The 20931-nt window shown below is 35.5% G+C and overlaps 1 protein-coding gene across 4 annotated transcripts in view; it reads right to left on the bottom strand.

Annotated features, from left to right (window-relative positions):
* The window catches only part of LOC125263538 (protein NLRC5-like), a 45823-nt gene extending 24892 nt beyond the window's left edge, over positions 1–20931 (bottom strand). For all 4 annotated transcript variants that reach the window (XR_007183840.1, XM_048182550.1, XM_048182551.1 and 1 more), the window contains exons 1-11: positions 20610–20931; positions 19128–19254; positions 12508–12612; positions 8900–9010; positions 8299–8409; positions 8107–8191; positions 6044–6239; positions 4135–5962; positions 1112–1282; positions 708–881; positions 362–532 (exon numbers count right to left, since the gene is read on the bottom strand). Coding sequence is in view for 3 of the 4 variants with exons in the window: in XM_048182550.1 (XP_048038507.1) it covers positions 362–532; positions 708–881; positions 1112–1282; positions 4135–5962; positions 6044–6239; positions 8107–8191; positions 8299–8409; positions 8900–9010; positions 12508–12612; positions 19128–19186 (3011 nt within the window). In the remaining variant the exon portion in view is untranslated. The remainder of the gene's footprint in view (positions 1–361; positions 533–707; positions 882–1111; positions 1283–4134; positions 5963–6043; positions 6240–8106; positions 8192–8298; positions 8410–8899; positions 9011–12507; positions 12613–19127; positions 19255–20609) is intronic.

Below are 20931 nucleotides of genomic sequence, written 5' to 3'. Positions count from 1 at the left end.
GATTAAGTCGTGATCACGACAAAACAACTTTTGCTATCTCGAAATCACGAGAAAATAAGTCGTGATCACGACATAACAAGATAGAAAAAATAATAATCCATGGCCGTTAGGGCTTCCGTTAATAACTGATTTTTGTTCATTCTTTACAATGAATCCATAGAGCACCTTTAATGGCATTACTTAAAATAGACATTTACAAATGCATATTGACATGTAGAAATGTACATGATTGCAATTATACACTTCAGTTTTCCAGTCTGCATTGTGGATTTTCCAACAGAAAACAGATCTTCACTATTCCTGAGATTTCTAGTTTATTCCCACTCAATAATATTAGTATCAATTAAAGTCAAATACTCACATCAGTGTGTTAAGTGTACAGTGTTTATCCTGCAGTAGAGGAACAAGCTGTTTCATGTTTGAGTCCCCTAGATTACATCCACTCAAATTCAGCTCTCTCAGAAATAATGGGTTTTTACCCACAACTCTATTCACATACTGACATGCTTCATTCGCAGCAGGACCCAAAAACCTGCAGAAGAGAAGAATGAAGCAGAACTCAATTCAGTTCTTAACCAAACTTGGTGAAAAACAGCATTGTATAAAAAAGCTGTGACAAATTTTACTTTAATGCAACAGTGAAATAATATTTCTTTAAATAATTAACCTGCATATCATTTATTTTGTATTATTTCATGACATCTTACCTCAGTGTCTTCAGTTGACAGTTTGGATCCTGTAGTAAATCATTAAGCAGCTTCACTCCTGATTGTCCTGGATCATTTTCTGTGACATCCAACTCTATCAGGTGTGAAGGGTTTGATCTCAGAGCTGAAGCCAAGGCTTTATAACCTTCTTCAGTAATACTGCAGTTTGAAAGACTAGAACAAAAATAGTCACACAAATAGACTAGAACAAAAATTTAAATGTAACATTCTACAAATTAATTTAGAAATTACCTTAACATTATTAATCCATAATGTGAATTATATTTTGTTACTTGTACTATTAAATTGCAAAACACTTAAAAGTGAACACAAAAGAGCCAGAGACCTTTAATAATTTAGACATCAACTCACCTGAGAATCTCTAGGATTGTTACATGACTTACCTCAGTATCTCCAATTTGCAGTTTACACTATTCAGTCCAGTGCAGAGCAGCTTCACTCCTGAATCCTGCAGATTATTGTTGTTTATGTTCAGCTCTTTCAGATTGGTATCTGATCCAAGTACTATAGACAGAGCTGGACAGCTTTTGTCTGTTAAGTTACAATCATTTAGCCTACAAGGTAAAATAAATAACATCACAAAACGCCCTGGATTTCAACCAAAGGGCACTCCTCCCTAGTCCATTGCCACTCTATCATGAACTGCATTTCCCAGAACCCATTGCCCGGACTCATTATGCCTGACTGTTTTCAGCTGTTGATCATTTTACCTTGTTAATCCTCGCCTATTGTCACAATCTGTGTCTTTTGTTTTGTCTTGTTAAAGGACTTTCATGTTGAAATGCATTCTAAGTTTCCATTGTGTATGTGTTGCTTTCCTGATTACTTTCCATTTCTCAATGTGTTCTCATATATACATCATGGTCACCTACATTAGTTACAGCTGTTGTTCAGTATCTACTTGCTTTTCAGTCAGGTTTTATGGGTTTATGTGGTTTGCAGTGGGTGTTCTTGTTTTCTCTGTGTGATTTGGATTATTTTACTGTGTTACTCTTGTCTGGATTATTTGCCTGCTCAAGATTTGGAATGGATCTGTGACTTTGTCTTTTGTTTAAAAAACTATGTGCATTTAGATTTTCCCCTCATATCATCTTCATGCACCCGTTACACCTATATACATCCTAGGTGTGTCTCAATCAGCTCCCTAGTTCAGTAATCAGGGCACTGATCAGAGAGTCTGCAATTTTAAGGCTGTCTCAATCGCAGAATTCTTCCAGTGCACTGATACTTTCGCTCTGTAAAAGGTCCCACAATGTACAGTGAAAACCTGGGAGCATCAATGCTCACTATGTTCCCTTAACAAAAGTTCTGGTTCTGATGGTGTCTAGTCCAGTGCTTACAGCACTTTCCAGTCCAGTGGTCCCAAGACCAGAGCCTCCAGCCATCATGGCCACCACACCAGAGCCTCCATCTGTCATGCCCACCATGCCAGAGCCGGCAGCCATAATGACCAGCATACCAGAGTCTCCAGCTTTCAAGGCTGCCATGCCATAGTCTTCAGCCATCATGGACGCCACACCAGAGTCCTTGCCATCATGAACATTGGACCTGAAGCTACCAAGGCAGTCCCAAGGTGTTTGAGACTTGCTTCCAGTTTGGTGGACACACCGCTGATATCTGTGTGAGCAGCTGACATCTCTGTAGTGGCATCTAATCTAGAGGTCCCAGAGGTCCTTCCACCTGTATGTCTGGGTTGCATATATTTCTGCAGAGGCTGTGGCACCTGATCTAGTGCCGGCATCTGCTCATGAAACTTTCTGTTTGCCCTGATATAACTACATTGGTCACTCCAATACTCACTGCCTATCCTGATGTGACCACAGAGGTTGTCCCCAAGTTTCCTGTCTGCCAAGACATGACCATAGAGGTCATTCATCAACTTCCTGCCTGCCCTCAGATGATTACAGAGGTCAACCTGGAACATCTTGCCTGTCCCGTTATGACCAGGGAGGTCACCCTTGAACTCCCTGCCTGTTTTGTCATGGCCCCTGAGGTCAACCTTTACCTCACTGTGCTCTGTGTTCCAGTTTCACCTGATCAGCCATGGTGGTCTCCAGTTCCAGCAAATCTGCCCTGGAGATCTTCAGCTCCAACGTTGTGGTCTTTGAACCCCACCAGCTCCATCGTTGTGATCACCAGCTCTGCCTGCTCCACCGTGCTGGTCTTCAGGTACACTTTGGTGGTCTTCGGCCTCACCAGCTATGCAGTGGTGGTAACCAGCTCTGTCTGCTTCGCCCTGATGGTCTTCTAGTCTGCTGTGGGTGTCTTGTGGCTCATCTCTTCTGCTCAGGGATTTTCAGCCCCATCTACTCTGCTGTGGTGGTGTTCTGCTGTGTTGTGGGGATATTCAGTCTTGTGTGCCCTGCTGTGGTGTACTTCTGCTCCACCATGGGGATCTTCAGTCTTGTCTGCCCTGCTGTGGTGGTCTTCTGCTCCTCTGTGGGGATATTCAGTCCTGTCTGCCAGGCTGTGGTGGTCATCTGCTCTGCCATGGTGGTCTTCAGCGCCACTGAGATTATCTTTAGTCCCATCAGCCCTGCCCTGTCCACCTGCCCAGCCTGCTCTGCCCTAGCTCCCAGATCTGCCTCAGTCTCCAAACCTGCTTCCACTTCACAGACCTGGCTCTCTGTCCTAACCCTGGGTCTGCGTCTGCTCTACCTCCCCCCTGGATTTCTGCCTATATAAACCCTGTGTATCTATTCACTCTTTGTGAAACCTTATATGCGTTAACTCAGCATTTCTGAGCGTTCTTCTGGTTTCCTGTTCCATGGTTATGACTCTTTGTCTGTTTTCTGGATTACCTGTTTCCTGCCTAGTGATTGTTTGCATGTGTTTATGACCTCTTTCCTGATTACTGATTACGTATTTGGATTACCCTTTATTAAATGCTTTATTAAATGCCCTATATTAAATTTACTTACTTGAATAAAACAATGTACGTTTTTTCTATCATCTTGATGAGCGTCTTAAGGTGGATTATCTTGGGAATAATGTTTTGAGCATTTGAGGTTTTGTAAGAGTAAATGTACTTCATAGCCAAAGTTGAAGAAAATTGCATATTGGAGTGGAAATATCAATGAATTAATGTGTTTTATAATAACATGATGTGCTTCTTCTGCAGCTAACTGATAAGCTTGATTTGCTGAAAACAGAAATATCTACATAAAACATACATGTAAATATAATACAATATTGGCATTACACTACTTCCAATGGACTGCATTCTTTAAAGAAAAAGATAAACAAAATATGTTATGATTTAACCATACAAGAGTTATACACTTTTATATTGGTATATGGTTAAGAATCACTATAGATCAAGGTTGCCCAAACACACTTTAGATCAGTGTAGTTAAATGGCTTTTTAATATGAAAGCAAAACATGAAAAAATATGAAATTACTTACAGAGCTCTTTTGGAGGTTTTGATAAGTGCTGATAATCTAATGAGACACTCGTCTGATTTCTTGAATTTCTGAAGCTCAAACTCTTCCAGCTCCTCCTCTGATGTCAACAACACAAAGGCCAAAGCAGACCACTGGGCAGGTGAAAGGTCAGCAGATGACAGACTTCCTTCTCTAAGGTGGGTCTGAATCTCTTTCACCAGAGTTTGGTCATTCAGTTCATTCAGACAGTAGAACAGATTGATGGATCTCTCTGGAGACAGATTATCCTCTAATTTCTGTTTAATGTACTGAACTACTACTTTTTTGCTTTGGTCAATACCATCTTGGTGTGTCAACAGACCTCGTAAGAGTAGTTGATTGGACTGGAGTGACAAACCAAGAAGGAAGCGAAGAAAAAGGTCCAGGTGTCCATTGTCACTTTCAAGTGCCTTGTCCACTGCAGTCTTGAGCAAATAAATCATGGTTTCATTTTGGTTTTCCTGTTCTGTAAATTCATGAACAAACACACTTTTCTTGTTGATGTCTAGAAACAGATGTGCATAAAGAGCTGCAATAAACTCTTGTATGCTCAAGTGAACAAAGCAGTACATGGTACCAAAAAGTATCCCTGTTTCCTCCTTAAAGATCTGGGTACACATGCCTGAGTACACTGATGCCTTATAGATGTCAATACCACAGGCTTCCAGGTCTGAATCATAGAAGATCAGGTTGTTTCTTTCCAGCTGATGAAATGCCAGTTTCCCCAGTGAAAGGATGGCATCTTTATCCCAGGAAACATCTGGTGTGTAGTTTCCATCATACTTTCGGTGGCTCTGCTGAATCTGAAAGCGGAGAAAGTGTGTGTACATCTGTGTCAGTGTCTTGGGAGTGTCTTCAGTATTTGATTCCTGCAGTGTTTTGGAGGAGTCATCAGCCCGATTGTTTTTTATATTATTTCTTTTTTCCTCCCAAATGTTCTGGAGAACAGTGGCTGAAATCCAGCAGAAGACTGGGATATGGCACATGATAAAGAGAGTCTTTGATTTTTTTATGTGATCAATGATTTCTTTGGCCTGATTCTTATCTGTGAATCTTTTTTTGAAGTACTCTTCCTTTTGTGCATCATTGAATCCTCTGACCTCTGTCACCCGGTCAATACATTCAGGTGGAATTTTACTGGCAGCTGCTGGTCTGGTGGTGATCCAGATCAGAGCAGAAGGAAGCAGATTTCCCTTTATGAGGTTCGTTAGGAGAACATCCAGAGAGGCTGGTGATGAAACATCACACCATGTCTCATTATCCTCAAAGTTTAGAGGAAGGCGACATTCATCCAATCCATCAAGGATGAACAGGACTTTGAATTTATTCCTTCTTGTAATGTTCAGTCTTTTTGTCTCTGGGAAAAACTGACTTACAAGGTCTATCAAGCTTCGCGTTTCTTTCTCTTTTAAGTTTAACTCTCTGAATGGAAGAGGTAATATGAAGCTGATTTCTTGATTTTCTTTTCCTTCAGCCCAGTCCAGAATAAACTTTTGCACAGAGATGGATTTTCCGATGCCAGCAACTCCTTTTGTCAGTACATTTCTGATCTCCTTGTCTTGTTCAGGTGCTTCAAACAAATTTTTGCATTCAACCTGTATCTCTTGTGATTCATGATGCCTGGAAGCAACTTCAATCTGTCTTACCTCATGTTCAGTATTGACCTGTTCACTACAACCCTGAGTGACATAGAGATCTGTGTAGATGTTATTCAGAAGAGTGGAGTCACCATGCTTTGCAATTCCTTCAAACACACATTGATACTTCTTCTTTAGGCTACATTTTAGCGGATGAATGAAGGCCAGCTCATCTAAACACCAGAAAATAAATATTAATATTTTTATCAGAATTTTCTTCACTACATTTTAAAAGATGGTTATAAGTCTCTTACCTTCTAGAGTATCAGCAGCTTCATCTTGCTTCATCTTTCTCAGGAAGTAGAGTGTGAGATCAAGAGCTGCTTCCTTGATACTGCATCTATCCTCATCATAGTCCTTCACAAAGCATTGCGTGCTGTCTTTTTGTAATATTTTCTCAAATTTTTTCAGTTCATTTTTCAGAAATTTAATTATTTTGCCCTCAAGGTCCTAGAAAGCAAGAAAAAGGAGAAGTGATTAGTCAGTGGAGAAAAGGGGGAAATGATTAGTAAGTGGAGACGTAAGTAGCATGTAAGTGTTTGCTTAATACCTTGTTTCTGTTTAGAATATTTTGTGCTAGGAATGATTCATTTGTTTACTGCTTATTTCTATTTCTACTATCATTATTATTTGTATTTTGGCTGCACTAATTCGTAATTAGAATAATAGATATCGACTATAAAGACCCTATTTTTTTTATTTGTATTGCTCCTTATTGCACTTAAGTGGTGAACTGTCCCTGCAGTAGTTTCGATTTCAGTCATTTGCGTGTTATAGGCTTTTGGTGTGCTAATTGTAAAGGCATCCACAGCTGTAAGTGTTGTTAAGCTGTATATTTATTAGATAGCCATTCCACTCCAGCAGAATGTTCAGCATCCTTGTGTGAAGACCAACTCAGGTAAAGACCAGCGAGTCTACCTGCGCAAGGACACAGACAAGGCACTAAAGTATTTCTTTTTTCCCTTTCTGCTCCCACTACCTTTCCCCTTTCTTTCCCCACATTTAACATGTGCTTTCAGTACATTCCTGTTGTCTCTCAACACACTAACATCACAAAAGACACTGAAATCCTACTAACCAGCATTCTATCTACTATGTACTCTATTACATTACTCTATACATTCTATGTACTCTTCAAGTACATCTCTCTATTTCTGTGGACCTCTGGAATTGTCAGTCAGCTGTCAACAAAGCTGACTTCATTCCAGATGTTGCTACTCAGTCAGCTTTTAGTATCTTGGGCTTGACTGGGACCTGTATTCAGCCAGAGGACACAGCAACCTCTGCTGCTCTCTCTAAGAACGTCTTCTCTTACACCCTCTGTCAGGTTGGGAGGGGTAGGGGTACCAGTCTTCTCATTTCTAATAACTGGAAATATTCTACTTACTCTTCTCTGTGCAATAACAGTTCTTTTGAATTCCATGCTGTTACTGTAACAACACATTGTAGTAATTTAAGGCCTTCTGAAGCAAAACGATGCGTTTGTGTAATGAAAAATATCCATATTTAACAAGTTATGAAGTGGCTTCTGCCAGACTACCTTCTATTTTCAAATTACGAAAAAAGTGTAAACTGGCATCGCGTCAGTTACACTTTTTCCATAAGTTGAATAGGGAAGGCATGGACATAGTGTAAGCTTTTTGAACTGCCAGAGTTTTACACTTTCTTCGTAAGCAGAATACGGAAGGCGGTCTGGAAAAAGCTAGATATTTTACTTTATAACTTGTAAAATATGGATTTTGTTTTTAAACAAACGCATTGCCAGACATATACACCTAGAAAAAAGAAAGCCACATACACCTAGGATGGCTTCAGGGTGAGTAAAACTTTTCATTTGAAAGTGAGCTAATCCTTTAACTGCATCCTACTGAAAAAAAAAAAAAAAAAATCTCTATACTATTACTTTTCCTTAATCCCTCCCTGTTCTAGCTTGAACTTTTCTGAACGAGGTTTGAAACTTTGTATTACGGGCACTTCTCTTGTTTATTTGCCTCTTTTTGATGAGTTGCTTGTAGTATTCCTCATTTGGATAAAAGTGTCTGCTAAATGAATACATGTAAATGTAAAAAAAAAAAAAAGAAAAAAGAAAAAAGAGACACAACAACAAAATTTATCCAAATCTTACATCCACATTTGGTCAAAACTATTTAATCAATACATATTTATAAAAATAAAAAAACAGACATATTCATTAGCTTTCATTCTTTCATTCAAATTCTAATCGGCCCTTAAAAGGAAAAGTAATTGTTAAATAAATAATTTGTTTGTTATAATATACATTTTAATTAGACATTTATGAAAATGTGTTTTTTCCTACCTGGAAGATCCACAGAAGATTGTCTTTGAAATTCTTTTGGTTACTGTGAGTGTGAAGGTCTGAATCTAATGTATCATACTGAACCCTGTTAAGAAATAAAATGCAGAATTTGCAGGCAAAATATTAGAGAAATCTCCTGCATCTAACAAAGAAAAAAGAAAGAATTAGCTGTAATGTAAACACCCAAAATACCTTTTGGTAGCTGATGGTGTTTTCTCACTTAATTTCGGTGGTGCTTCCATTGAATTGTCACTTTTCGCAGACACAGAGCTGAAAACTTCAGAGTCTGATCTTCCACTAACACTGTAAAAAAAAAATATCCTAATTTTATGGAAAATAACTGATTTTTTTTTACGGTCATTTTCTTTTATTTTAAATTATACTCAAAACTCTGTAAAATTACAAACAACATATGTAAATTAACAACTCGGCTGTTATTTTAAGTATTATGACATTAATGAAAAATTACAGTAATTCACATATTTTTTAAAGAAAGTTTTCTTTAGAAATTACAAACATAATCAGTAATTAAACAGTAACAAATCAGTTAAATGATAAAATGGTCAAATGAATGGCAGCCAATAAAGCTGCACATTCCAAGGCACTTCAGATTTTTAATGTAAACTCCACTGTATATTTTGACTATACTTTGTCAATAATTTTGGAGAAACACATGAAATATATTCTAGAAGGTGCAGTTCTTCTCTATATTGAAGCTACTAATCCAGTACAACAAACACAATAAACACAGAAATTAGTTAACAGAGCAATGTAATGTAAACACCTGAAATACCTTTTTGTAGCTGATGGTGTTTTCTCAATTAATTTCGGTGGTGCTTCCATTGAATTGTCACTCTTCACAGACACAGAGCTGAAAACTCCAGAGTCTGATCTTCCACTAACACTGTAAAAAAAAAATCCTAATATTATGGAAAATAACTGTGATTTTTTTTACGGTAATTTTCTTTTATTTTAAATTATACTCAAAACTCTGTAAAATTACAAACAAAATATATAAATTAACAACTTGGCTGTTATTTTAAGTAATGAAATATTACAGTAATTCACATATTTTTTTAAAGAAAAAATATGTACTGTATTTTTATACAGTATTTTTTCTGTTTTCTTAAATTACAAAAAAATTTATGTAAAATTACAAACATAATCAGTAATTAAAAACCCAGTAGAATTAAAGTAAAATATCCTAATTTAAATAAACTGAAAAACACTCTTATTTTACAGGTATTTCCTGATTTAATTCAAATGACTGGCAACAACAGAACATTAAACACTAACAGATCTCTCAAGATCTCATCTTCATTTACTACAGACTTTATTTCTTTTATACAAAGGTTCTTATAGAGAATTAACAGAGGTTTAGATGTTGATGTCTTATTGAAAAAAAAAGGTTGAAGTCACCGTTATGGAGGTCAGCATCTGCTTTAGTTGAGCTCTTGACCCTTGACTTTTTCATGTTAGTTTTTCTCTGACTGCTTTAACTGTGTTTCTGATGTACGTTTGTTATAGCAAAAAAGAAGAAACTCTGATCAGATGATTTTGGTTGTTTATTGATGATATAGTTATCATGAAGTGGCCTGATTCACTGATATCAGTGATATGATGTCAAATTTCTGAGTATATTAACTGTTCATTTCAAATGATTTTCTGTCACCTTGTCATATTGTGGAATCATTATGATAACCTGGTATTCTGATTAAGTCATTATGCAGAAAATGCCTTTTTTTAAGCACAGAGACATCGATAATCAGCATATGAATCTCAACAATTTTGACAATCAATTAAGCTTTTTTGTGACTTTAGTAGCTTGTTTTGTGATGTTCTGAGTTGATCTGAATTTTTTTTTATTGTCACCGTTGTTGAGATTCATTGGCTGATTCTTGATGTCTGTGTGAGTCTGCATGACCTTTACAAAACATTTTCTGCATAATGATTTAATAAAATTGTTATAGTATCACAGCACTGCAGTATTGGCACGTGAAATTAAAACAAATATTAAACAATTTAGTCAGAGACCAGACTCAGGTATCAGTGAATCAGACCATCTTTTTTGTTATAACAAACACGTATCAAAAACACACAGTTAAAGCAGCCAGAGAAATAATATTGTTAAAGAGTCAAGGGCCCAACTAAAGCAAACACTGACCACCAGAACGGTGACTTCAAACATTATTATTTTCAATAAAACTTCAATATCTAAACCTCTGTTAATTATCAACAGGAACTTTAGTATAAATGAAAAAAAGTCTGGACTGTAATAAAGTGAAGATGCTGAGATCTTGAGAGATCTTTTAGTGTTTAATGTTCTGTTGGGATTTAAAGGGTTTCTGTATCTTCTGTTTTGTGGGTCACCATTGAGCTGAAGAGAAGAGCGTGTGCTTCAGTCCAGGATGAGCCAGAAAACATTGGTGTTGTGCTGCATGTTGCTTTATTTCAGAGGCAGTAACTGTGTAGTTGCTGATGCAGTGACATATGTGACCCGCTCTGGTGAAATGAGTCAGAAGTCGCAACGTTCTATTTTAAGATATGGGCCGATAATGTGGAAAAACAATGAAAAAATCTATTTTTTTTAAGCTAATTTCAAAGAACCCAAAGTTTCGTAGTCCAGATAATTGAGTAAAGGTATTTAAATGGCTATTAAATTTGACATGGTTTTACTAAATTCGCTGGAAATGAACTTCTCAACTCCTCTCGTCACTTATGAGCATTTCCGGGTGTCCCCTGAAACGTCTCTGCTCTCCAAATATGGTGTTACACGTTGTATAGAACCAATCAAAAAGCTTTGAAATGTAAACACACTGACATAAACGCTGATTTTTATCAATGGGAAGCCCCATTTCGACTGAAAGGCACGCGATTGGTCCAGCCATCCTCCTGTCAGACTAAGCTAGCAGATCTCCTCAATGTCTAGTTGTGAATCAGTTAGCGGTGATCGAGATGTTGAGTTAGCCAAAATACGTGCCTTTTGCTGTAAAGGGTGTAAACTCAACGATGGAGAGCCGTGTTTTCTGTCATTTGATGAAGATTTTGTTTACGAGATACGTCTGTCTATGGCCTCTCTCACTTTCTCTCTCTCTCTCTCTATCTCTCTCTCTCTCTCACTCACACACGCGCACACACACACACACACACACACACACACACACCCTCTCTCTCAAGCAAAAATGTAGCACCTCTGTTCAATCTTTCTGATTTTAGTAAATCTTTGTAAAAGTGCCTTATAAAATATTAATTCAAATAAATACTTTAAAATAATTTGAGCTTCAGTCTGGTTTAATAGCATTTATATATATAAAAATGTCTTTGGTCAAATTAAGCTGTAAAATAAATATTTTATCCCTCTAAATGCAATGGATTTTGAAAGATATCAACAAAAAACAGGCAAAAAACTTTAAAAGTGATTTTCTCAGGTTTTCAATTGGAAAAAGAGTGCAGACGACCATAATTCAAATGGGTATATCTTTAAAACCATTCAAGGTATGACTTTGACTAGGATATCATTTTAAAGCTTATTGTCTCATCTTTCAATTGATACTCAATTTTGAAATTTGGGTCACTGTGACTCATTTTGCTGGATCAGGTCACATAGTTACATTAATTCACTCATGTGTGCTCTTTCTGGTTAAATACAAGAGATTCCCATTTCACATCGTTCCTAAATGGTAACTCAGAACTTTGCATCATTACGTGAGCACTTAAGACACATTATTTTTAAAGAAGCATGCATACTTTTATGGAGAATCCCATGAGATGGCTGAAAGTGGCCCTCTTCCTGCCTAATATTCATTTGGTGAACTAGTCATAGGTTTTTGGCTCAACTGTGATAACTGTTAAAAAGCTTTACAAACCATTTATTTCCTATGCTAAATTATTATATATATAATATATATATATATTTGCCTGTTCTGTCTTTCAATAGTGAATTTATGCACCCTTCCTGTGTAATTGTATTAATGAAAATGAAAATTTAATGAACATGAACTTACATTATAATAATTAGATTTGAACATATTGTTAATGAATCCTTATTGATTCTCAACTTTAAAATCACTATTCAAAGTCTAAATTTATTGTATTGTGCAACGTACACTATACTGTAAATGCACCAATGTTTTGATTTTGTTTTTCCCTTTATTAGAATATTTGCTTTAAATGTTTCAACATTCTATTTATTTCCAGGATTTGACTTTGAATCCTAGATTTTTAATATGAACTCCACTGTATATATTGACTATACTTTGTCAATAATTTTGGAGAAACATATGAAATATATTCTAACAGGTGCAGTTCTTCTCTATATTGAAGCTACGAATCTAGTACAACAAACACAATAAACACAGAAATTAGCCAAAAGAGCAATGTAATGTAAAACACATGAAATACCTGGAAGATGATGGTGTTTTCTCACTTAAGTCTGGTTGTTTACCTTCCATTGACCGGTCACTCTTCACAGACTCAGAGCTGGACACCCATGAGCCTGACCTTACACTAATGACACAAAGAACAGAGAGGGGAAAAACATTTTACTATAGGAGATACTTCAGATTCATTAAAATAGATTTAATGTGATTAAATCCAGTATAGCCATCCACAAATTTTCTCATAACTATAGATGGATGGATTTATATTTGGTTGCTCAGGTGTCTTTCAATGGTGAATTTATGTCCCCTAGTAACAATATTATATATATTCTGTGATTTATTGTTTTATTCAGTGAAGTTCCATCACATTTACCACAGGGAAGAAATTAGCTAATGCAATGCTATAATGTTAGAGGGATAGTACACCCAAAATAAACAACTTGAGTGTGAGTAAATGATGACAGAATTTTCATTTTTGGGTGAACTATCTCTTTCTGAAATACCTTTTGTTAGATGATGGTGTTTACTCACTGAAGATCTTTCACGAATGACACAACAGCCTGGTCTCATTGTTAAGACGTAGGTATTAATACGTAACTTTCAAAGATTTTTTTTTGTATGTTTGGATAGGCGCTGAAACATACAATATTGGCACGTATTGGCAGCGTTTAACATAGCATTATTACGTTTTACAGTGAAAAAATATTTACAAATCTTTCATGTCATAAAGATTTACAACTAATTTCCCTTTTATCATTTTGTAAATAAATGTTAGATCCCTAAACCCTACTCTGAGCCTAAACATACCCATTTTATACAGAATATTAAAATAATATTCGCAATCCTCTCTGGCGGTAATACTTTTTTTTATAGGGTACAGAGCAGAATTTAAGTTATTATTCCATGAAAATATGAATCCAGTGTTGTGCCGAATTTCGACCCCCTGACAAATTATTGAAGTCATTGAAATCGCTACCTGATTGCCTAATCTTAACCCCGCCCCTAATCCTAACCCCTGCCCCACACCTACTCCTAAATCTATCACTCGTTTCAAATGTCAATCCACTGAAACACGGCATCTCTCAATCTGTGACAAAGCAGGCGAGAGTCATATATATTCGATATCAGTGCGTAAACTATGTCATAACGCTTCTAGAGGGCGCAACTTTCAAATTTGAAAAATGCCTTGTGTGTCTTACAGCAAACTAAATATTACAAAATGGTTAAACAATTACAGAAATGTTATTAATTTTAAGGTTTTAAAGTGTAGTCTTGTTTAACATTATGTAATCCTCCGAAACAATTTTGCAGTACAAGTCACGAACAGAAATGTTATTTCATATTAAGTAGATGAGTAAACTGCATTTAATAAATGTAGCGTCTGGACTAATCAGGCACACAAAATTATTCAATATAGTTAATGAATTACCTATGAACTCACTTTATCAAAGCTCTGTGAACCCATCCCCCTAAAACTGCAACTAGCATCCCAAACTAGCTAAACTACAGGAAGAACTAGGTGTCCTGTTACAGATACTTGGACCTTTTACGATCAGGAACAATTTTGCAGAGACCAGTGACTCATTCTTTCTGAGAAGGACAAATAAACTCTCTCAATCCTATGTATTCTCTATATAACCACTTGGGAAATGTATAAACATGTATCCAATTTTCCCATATCACGACTTTCCTTTTATACGCTTTATTCTATGTATTAATTCTCTCTTTTGAACTATTTTGGTATTAATGTTCCATAGTTGCAAATGTATAGTTGACTGAGATCACATTGGCAGCATGTTTGGTATCTACGGACTCCAACTTTAATTTCCTATTTGGTAATTTATGTTACATGTTACTAACTCTGTGACACGTTAGTATTATAAGAATTTAGAGGGTTCTTTTCTCATTCATCCAATCCAGTGTCTTATGCTAATATCTTGCTACAGAACAAAGACTCGTAAAACTTCCCTCCGAGGGGGCAACTTCTTATTGACTCAGACACCTTAAGAGGGTGTGACATCTTCACCTCTTATATTCACTGAACACAAGATCAAACTCCTCTCTTCCTGCTCTTCCTCCTCTTCTTCTTTTTTTACTGACAAATGCTGACGTCAAGATGACGCTTTAAGAAGCTAGAAGCTTCTAAGGAACCCCAAGCTTGTGCCAGGCCTCGGCCTAGACCTTCCATTCACCAAAGATCCTCTGAATCCAACTGGTTCTCTTTCATCAAGACAATATCAGCAAAGATTCAACAGGAGCCTCCACAAATTGCATCAGGACAGTTTTAATTCAACTTGGAGAGACATGCAAGTATCAAACTTAGTCTCATTATCGGATACATTGAGTATCCTTACCCCTTTTAAAGAAGGGCCTGTTAAAACTAAACTGATGGTTTGCTCAAGGCTGTTGATCTGCTGAAATGTCCAACAATGCTGTAACCTCTTGCTTCCTGTACTCTGCTTTAGCTCTCTCTCTCTTGGTAAACTGTATGCATGTATGTGTGTGAATGTTAGAGTAGTTTAAGTGTTTAGTCTAGTTAATAAAGTCTTGTTCATGTCACACGTAAGGTTGTCCGTGTTTTGCGCTCATATACGGGAGTCCCTATTCATGTCGGTCCTGACTACAGGCTTTTAGTTATTTCCCATAACCTGGAAATGAACATTTCTTAGAATTAATAAACAATTAACACTGTGTGTTCATTGAACACCAGGTTAATTGATGGTAATATTAATTTTATTACATTAAGTTAATTTTATTAACTGATTAAAATATTAATAATTAATTATAACTAGTTATGATTAATTATTCATATTTATTTTGAGCTAATATGCTACATAAATGAAATATTGATATGAAAATTGAATACAACAGAATCAAAACATTAATGCCGATTATTAGTACATGAGAATTCATACACATTCACACTTGGATATGTAAATAATTTACGTTTCATTGCTGTCGATACATAAGTATTTTACATTTTAGTGCTATAAAAATGTCAATATTGTACATTTTTGTGTGTTTGAAAACGTAAGTAAATGTACGTGTGGTAGAACCACACTTTACGTAAAAATACATGTATTTTCATGATATCACGTTGGACACAAAGAACAAAGAAAAAAACACTTTACTGAACTGAACCGTCTTAAAAACTTATCAGGTCAGCTACATTGGAATCTAAAGTGGTAAACAGTCACGTAAAGCACTGGTTCCCTACACCTTCACTGAAAAACACGTGGATCTAAGCACTGTGTTTAATTAATTGTGCCATTGTGTGCCACTGGCAAGCCCTGTTTGCCATGTACAATTTTATTTGAGTTGAAACAGTTTCAAAATCTGACCTGTTTATTATTATTTCTATTTTCAGTAATTGACAAGTGAGATGCAAGATGCCACAGTTTTGTAGGTATGAAACAAGAGAGTGCGAGTCCTCACTGTGGTACGAGAGACATGAAAGAAGCACTGTTACAAAATGTTATATATGGTCCTGCGTATGTGACATCATTGAGATGAGATCACTGAGATGCGGAAGCACGTGAAGTAAAGTGTGATATAAATTCGTAGGACAGCACCATGACTGAAAGTGAAGGGGTGAGCAGTGTTGGGGAAAGTTACTTTTAAAAGTAATGCATTAAAATATTGTGTTACTCGCTAAAAAAGTAACTAATTGTGTTATTTCATTACTTTTTATGAAAAGTAATGTGTTGCATTACTTTTATGTTACATTTTCTCACCTGGGCTGGGCTTGCTTGTTTGTTTTTAATAACAACAAATAAAATTGTATTTTTGGCAAATGTTAAGGCCCTTTCACACCAAAAGTAAAATGAATAGGAAATGCAGGAAATGCATATTTATGCCTGTACAGTAGAGGGCGCCGCTCAAACAAACCTTTCAGCTGTGCTGCTATTCTGGATAATAAAAAAAAAGGCAGCAGGATACAGGAGACAGATATTCAGTGCTCGTATTTCTAAATCTAATCTAAAGTAATATTTGCTTATTAGTATGGTTTAATTAGATAATTGAAGGTCAGCAACAAAGACTTTGGTTAATAAAGTGAGATTAAATACATAAAGTATAATTTGTGTCATTTAATATAGTTAATTATTACAGGTTTGTGTAAAATTCTGAGATTGCATTTCACTGTTTTTTATTCATTTTGAGAAATACTGAATGTTTTTGTGCAAGTGAGAATAGTAAATGAAAAATTAAAAGTGAATGAATGTTCACATTTAGTCTAGAACTAAGATAACCATCATGTTCACACAGCGCACACAACACCTCTGACCTTTATTTCTCTCAACATGGGGACAGAAGAGCTGTCAGTCAATAAATGTGAAAAAGTAACTTAGATATTTTGTTGTGAACTGAAAAAGTAATGCGTTACTTTACAAATTACTTGAAAAAGTAAGAGGTAGACGTTAGTGACGTTCATTTTCCTTGTGCTAATTTAATCGTTTTGTTAAATAATGTAGCAGTTTCAGCATTTTCTGTGTGATACCGTCATTATGCGTCATTTTGGAACTGTCAGGATTTGGATAGTTAAACTTAGCTAGTTCATTTGTATTTGGCGAAAGTATCGTTAATAGGGTTCCCAACCTATATAAGACCGTTTATATCTTTCATCCCGTAACAACAGGTTAATTCTGGTGTTTTGAAATGGCATGCAAACGAGAAAGCAGACGTTAATCAAATTAATTGTTCTTGAAATAATATTTTCTTGTGTGGCACCCCGTAATTTGCTTTTAAGAAGTCTAAATCTGTGGTAAATTGACTATGTTGTGATTTTTAAATGTATTTAAGTAATTTTTACATTGTTATTATTAATCAGTCCTGCAGAAGTTTGGAGGACCATCTCTCAGAGGTGGAAGACAAGCAGCCCTATCTTCTGGCCACTGGACAAATCAAAGCAGATGTGCTCAAGTTCTCCATTGTGGTCGACAATAATCTCATACTTTGAGTCAACTTATATGGAAAATGTCCATACAGATTATTTGACAAAGCATCTCAACATGTATGGATAGTAACAAGGACAACTTAAAGGTGCCATTGAATTGAAAATTGAATTTACCTCGGCATAGTTGAATAACAAGAGTTCAGTACATGGAAATGACATCCAGTGAGTCTCAAACACCATTGTTTCCTCCTTCTTATATAAATCTCATTTGTTTAAAAGACCTTCGAAGAACAGGCGAATCTCAACATAACGTTACGTAACAGTCGGGATCATTAATATGTATGACCCCAATATTTGCATATGCCAGCCCATGATCAAGGCATTAGACAAGGGCAGCCAGTATTAACGTCTGGATCTGTGCACAGCTGAATCATCAGACTAGGTAAGCAAGCAAGGACAAAAGCGAAAAATGGCAGATGGAGCAATAATAACTGACATGATCCATGATTACATGATATTTTTAGTGATATTTGTAAATAGTCTTTCTAAATGTTTCGTTAGCATGTTGCTAATGTACTGTTAAATGTGGGAGAGCACGAGCAATTAAAGGGGCCGCAGCCTAAATCGGCGCATTTCTAATTATGCTCCAAAATAGGCAGTTAAAAAAATTAATTAAAAAAAATCTATGGGGTATTTTAAGCTGAAACTTCATAGACACATACAGGGGACACCTTAGACTTATATTACATCTTGTAAAAAAACGTTCGATGGCACCTTTAAGGAATGTTTCTTTGTTTGATAAACAGACTGCTATTGAGTCATTTTTCTACATAGTTACAAAAAATGAACTTGTTTGAAACTCAGTAAAGATTTATTTATTTATAAAGAAATTAAATCATAATGAATGTGTATTTTCATACCAAACAGTGTTAAGATGTTATTACACTGGAGAATAACATAGCTGTTTTATTTAATTATGTTAAAATTTCAATACATGTTCAAATAAATTCATAGTCTCTTGGTTTTCAAAAAATATCTATGAGTTTATGTTTTAAATTTCATCTGCATTACCATTTTAAAATAAGTATTTACAATATTTACATTAAATCAACATTAAATAAATACACTGGGTGTGTGGGATTAATCACCATAAAGTGTTAAATATGTATACTTACAAGTAATAATTTCTCAAAACCTTAAGTGATTAAAATGAAACACTAACACAGTGTTTGTATAATAAACACTTTCGTCAGTATTGTTTTAAATTATGTTTTATTAACAAAGTTTTGGAGGAGCAGGTTCAGATAATTAACCAAATTAGTACAAGTGGAGAGCATTCAGTTAATAAACTCAACCAATGCAGACTTTGTTTTCGTGAGAGTTTATCAGCATTCCTCTCCACCCCTCCTCACTTTTAGATCTATCTATTTTTACCACAACCCGGGGGAGTACTCGGGGTTTGGGCCAAAATTCCAAGCTCGGAATTCAAGCATTTCAGAGGGGCACATGATAAACATATTTATCTGATATATAATATAAAAGTTCCTTTATATTAAATATTAAATAGTGTAAAGCTGTTTTTAACCTGCAACGATCTAAAAAAATTAATAGGAAATTCTATATTGAAGTTTTGCACAGCATTTGTCATGACAATCATTCCTTGTTGAAAAGGCTGTTCATTAAAAAAAAAAAAAAAACTTAAACTTTAATATTTAAAAATGCTTCTCTGAAAACAGATATAGTCTTACCTTTGTTTCTCTGGAAGACTCATCTTAGAGGAACAGTCCTTTCCTCGCTTCTCTGACATACTAGCTAAACTGCCAGTGCAAACAGATCAGCACTTGTTTGTGAAAACAATCCGCCATTCAGTATGACCTAGAGATGACAATATGTTACTTAGATGAATAACATGATAGTTCAGAGTGATAAATGATGAAAAACTGAGACAAAGCTATTTTAAAATAAAACAGGCAGCAACCATACAACAAATTTGTAATGTATTTTAATGACCACATTTCAACAGATTAGCAGACTTGCCTCAGTTTTTACTTCCAACACACACATTATATATATATAATGTGTGTACATAATACTATATACATATATAACATAATATATATAATGACTATACATATAGTCACACCAATTTACACCACACATATTTTTGATATTTTTTTTACTAGTGGGTGCAGGACACTATAGTTCATTTATTTAAGTGAGGATAGCAAAATAAAGTAAACGTGACATAGACAGTAATATATAGTTACATTAATTCATTCATGTGTGCTTTTTCTGGTTAAATGCAAGAGATTCACATTTTACATTGAATGTGTTTTGTTAGTAACAATTTAGAATATACCTGTAAAACTGTTTTGTTTATTTAAATCAGGATATTTTACATTTATTTTACAGACTTTGTTTGGCAGCCGTTGCTGAAAGTCATTTGACCGTCATTTTTTAGGATTATGTTTTGCAGTGAAGATGTTTTATTGTAATAATTCAGGGAATACCTGTAAAATAAGTGTTTTTCTGTAAAAGGTTTAATGAAAACTTCTGTTAAAGTTTTTGCCACGTTTATTTAAATTAGAATATTTTACTTTAATTTTAAAGTTTTTTTTTTTTTTTTTTTTTTTTTTTTTCTTGTGCGGTCAATCTCATATCATCAGTAAACCGTTGCATTACCATGACGCTTTTATCTTACATTCCAAAGAGCGGCCGTTATCAGCCCTACAGTGGAAAATGAAACCATAACCATACCAAAGATGGCCCGGATCGGCACGGAATGGAAACGATTGTGTATTATGATTATTTTACTATTTTCGAATGCTCCTAAAATAATTGATTAGGCTAATTGTGAAGTATATGGTCATGTTGAAAATGTAATTTATTAGGCTACTATGTGAACCAAAATATTCTATTTAGTCACAGTTGAGTTTTACATGCTTCTTTGACAAAAACTAAATAGGAAAACAAGTCCACTATGTTTGTGTTTGTCGGTCTGATTTAAAAATAATTTCGATTTCGCATCTTAAAATGAAAGAGAAAATTGAGGGGCAAAAACATTCAGAAACGCATTTTTCGTTTTCAATAACGCTTTTCAATAAACAATGTTTTATTATTCGTGCAAAAGTTAAATAGTAGCACTCCGGAACAAAAACAAGCCCTACACTAATTCGAATTTAAAACACGCTTACAGCAAGTACGATAATCGAGCAAATATTAAAACTTACGTGCAGTCTTGTGCAATAAAAATTCAGAAGCCTATTTAAAACTCTTTCAGTGCTTTTCTGTCTTTTGCGCTTGTTGCTTGTCACGTGGCAAGATTCCAAAACTCCATTCTCTCTGGAATCAGTCTGTCCTCTAAACTTTGGGAACGATTAACAGCAGTGCCAGCCAATCTTATGTCTTCATTTCCGATAGCAGGTCTTTAGTAAATGATAGGTGCTGCTGAGCGCGCGTTGTCAAACATGTTTAACGGTGCGTATACATTGCTGCGACAGAAATCCGCTCAGTGCTGCTCAAAATGCCAGAAATCCTCCGCTTTGGGGTGTG

The sequence above is a fragment of the Megalobrama amblycephala genome, linkage group LG2 (genome assembly GCF_018812025.1).
Source record: "Megalobrama amblycephala isolate DHTTF-2021 linkage group LG2, ASM1881202v1, whole genome shotgun sequence".
Classification (NCBI taxonomy): Eukaryota; Metazoa; Chordata; class Actinopteri; order Cypriniformes; family Xenocyprididae; genus Megalobrama; species Megalobrama amblycephala.
Note: the sequence above shows the minus strand (reverse complement) of the source record. Positions and strands in the feature narration are given on the sequence as shown.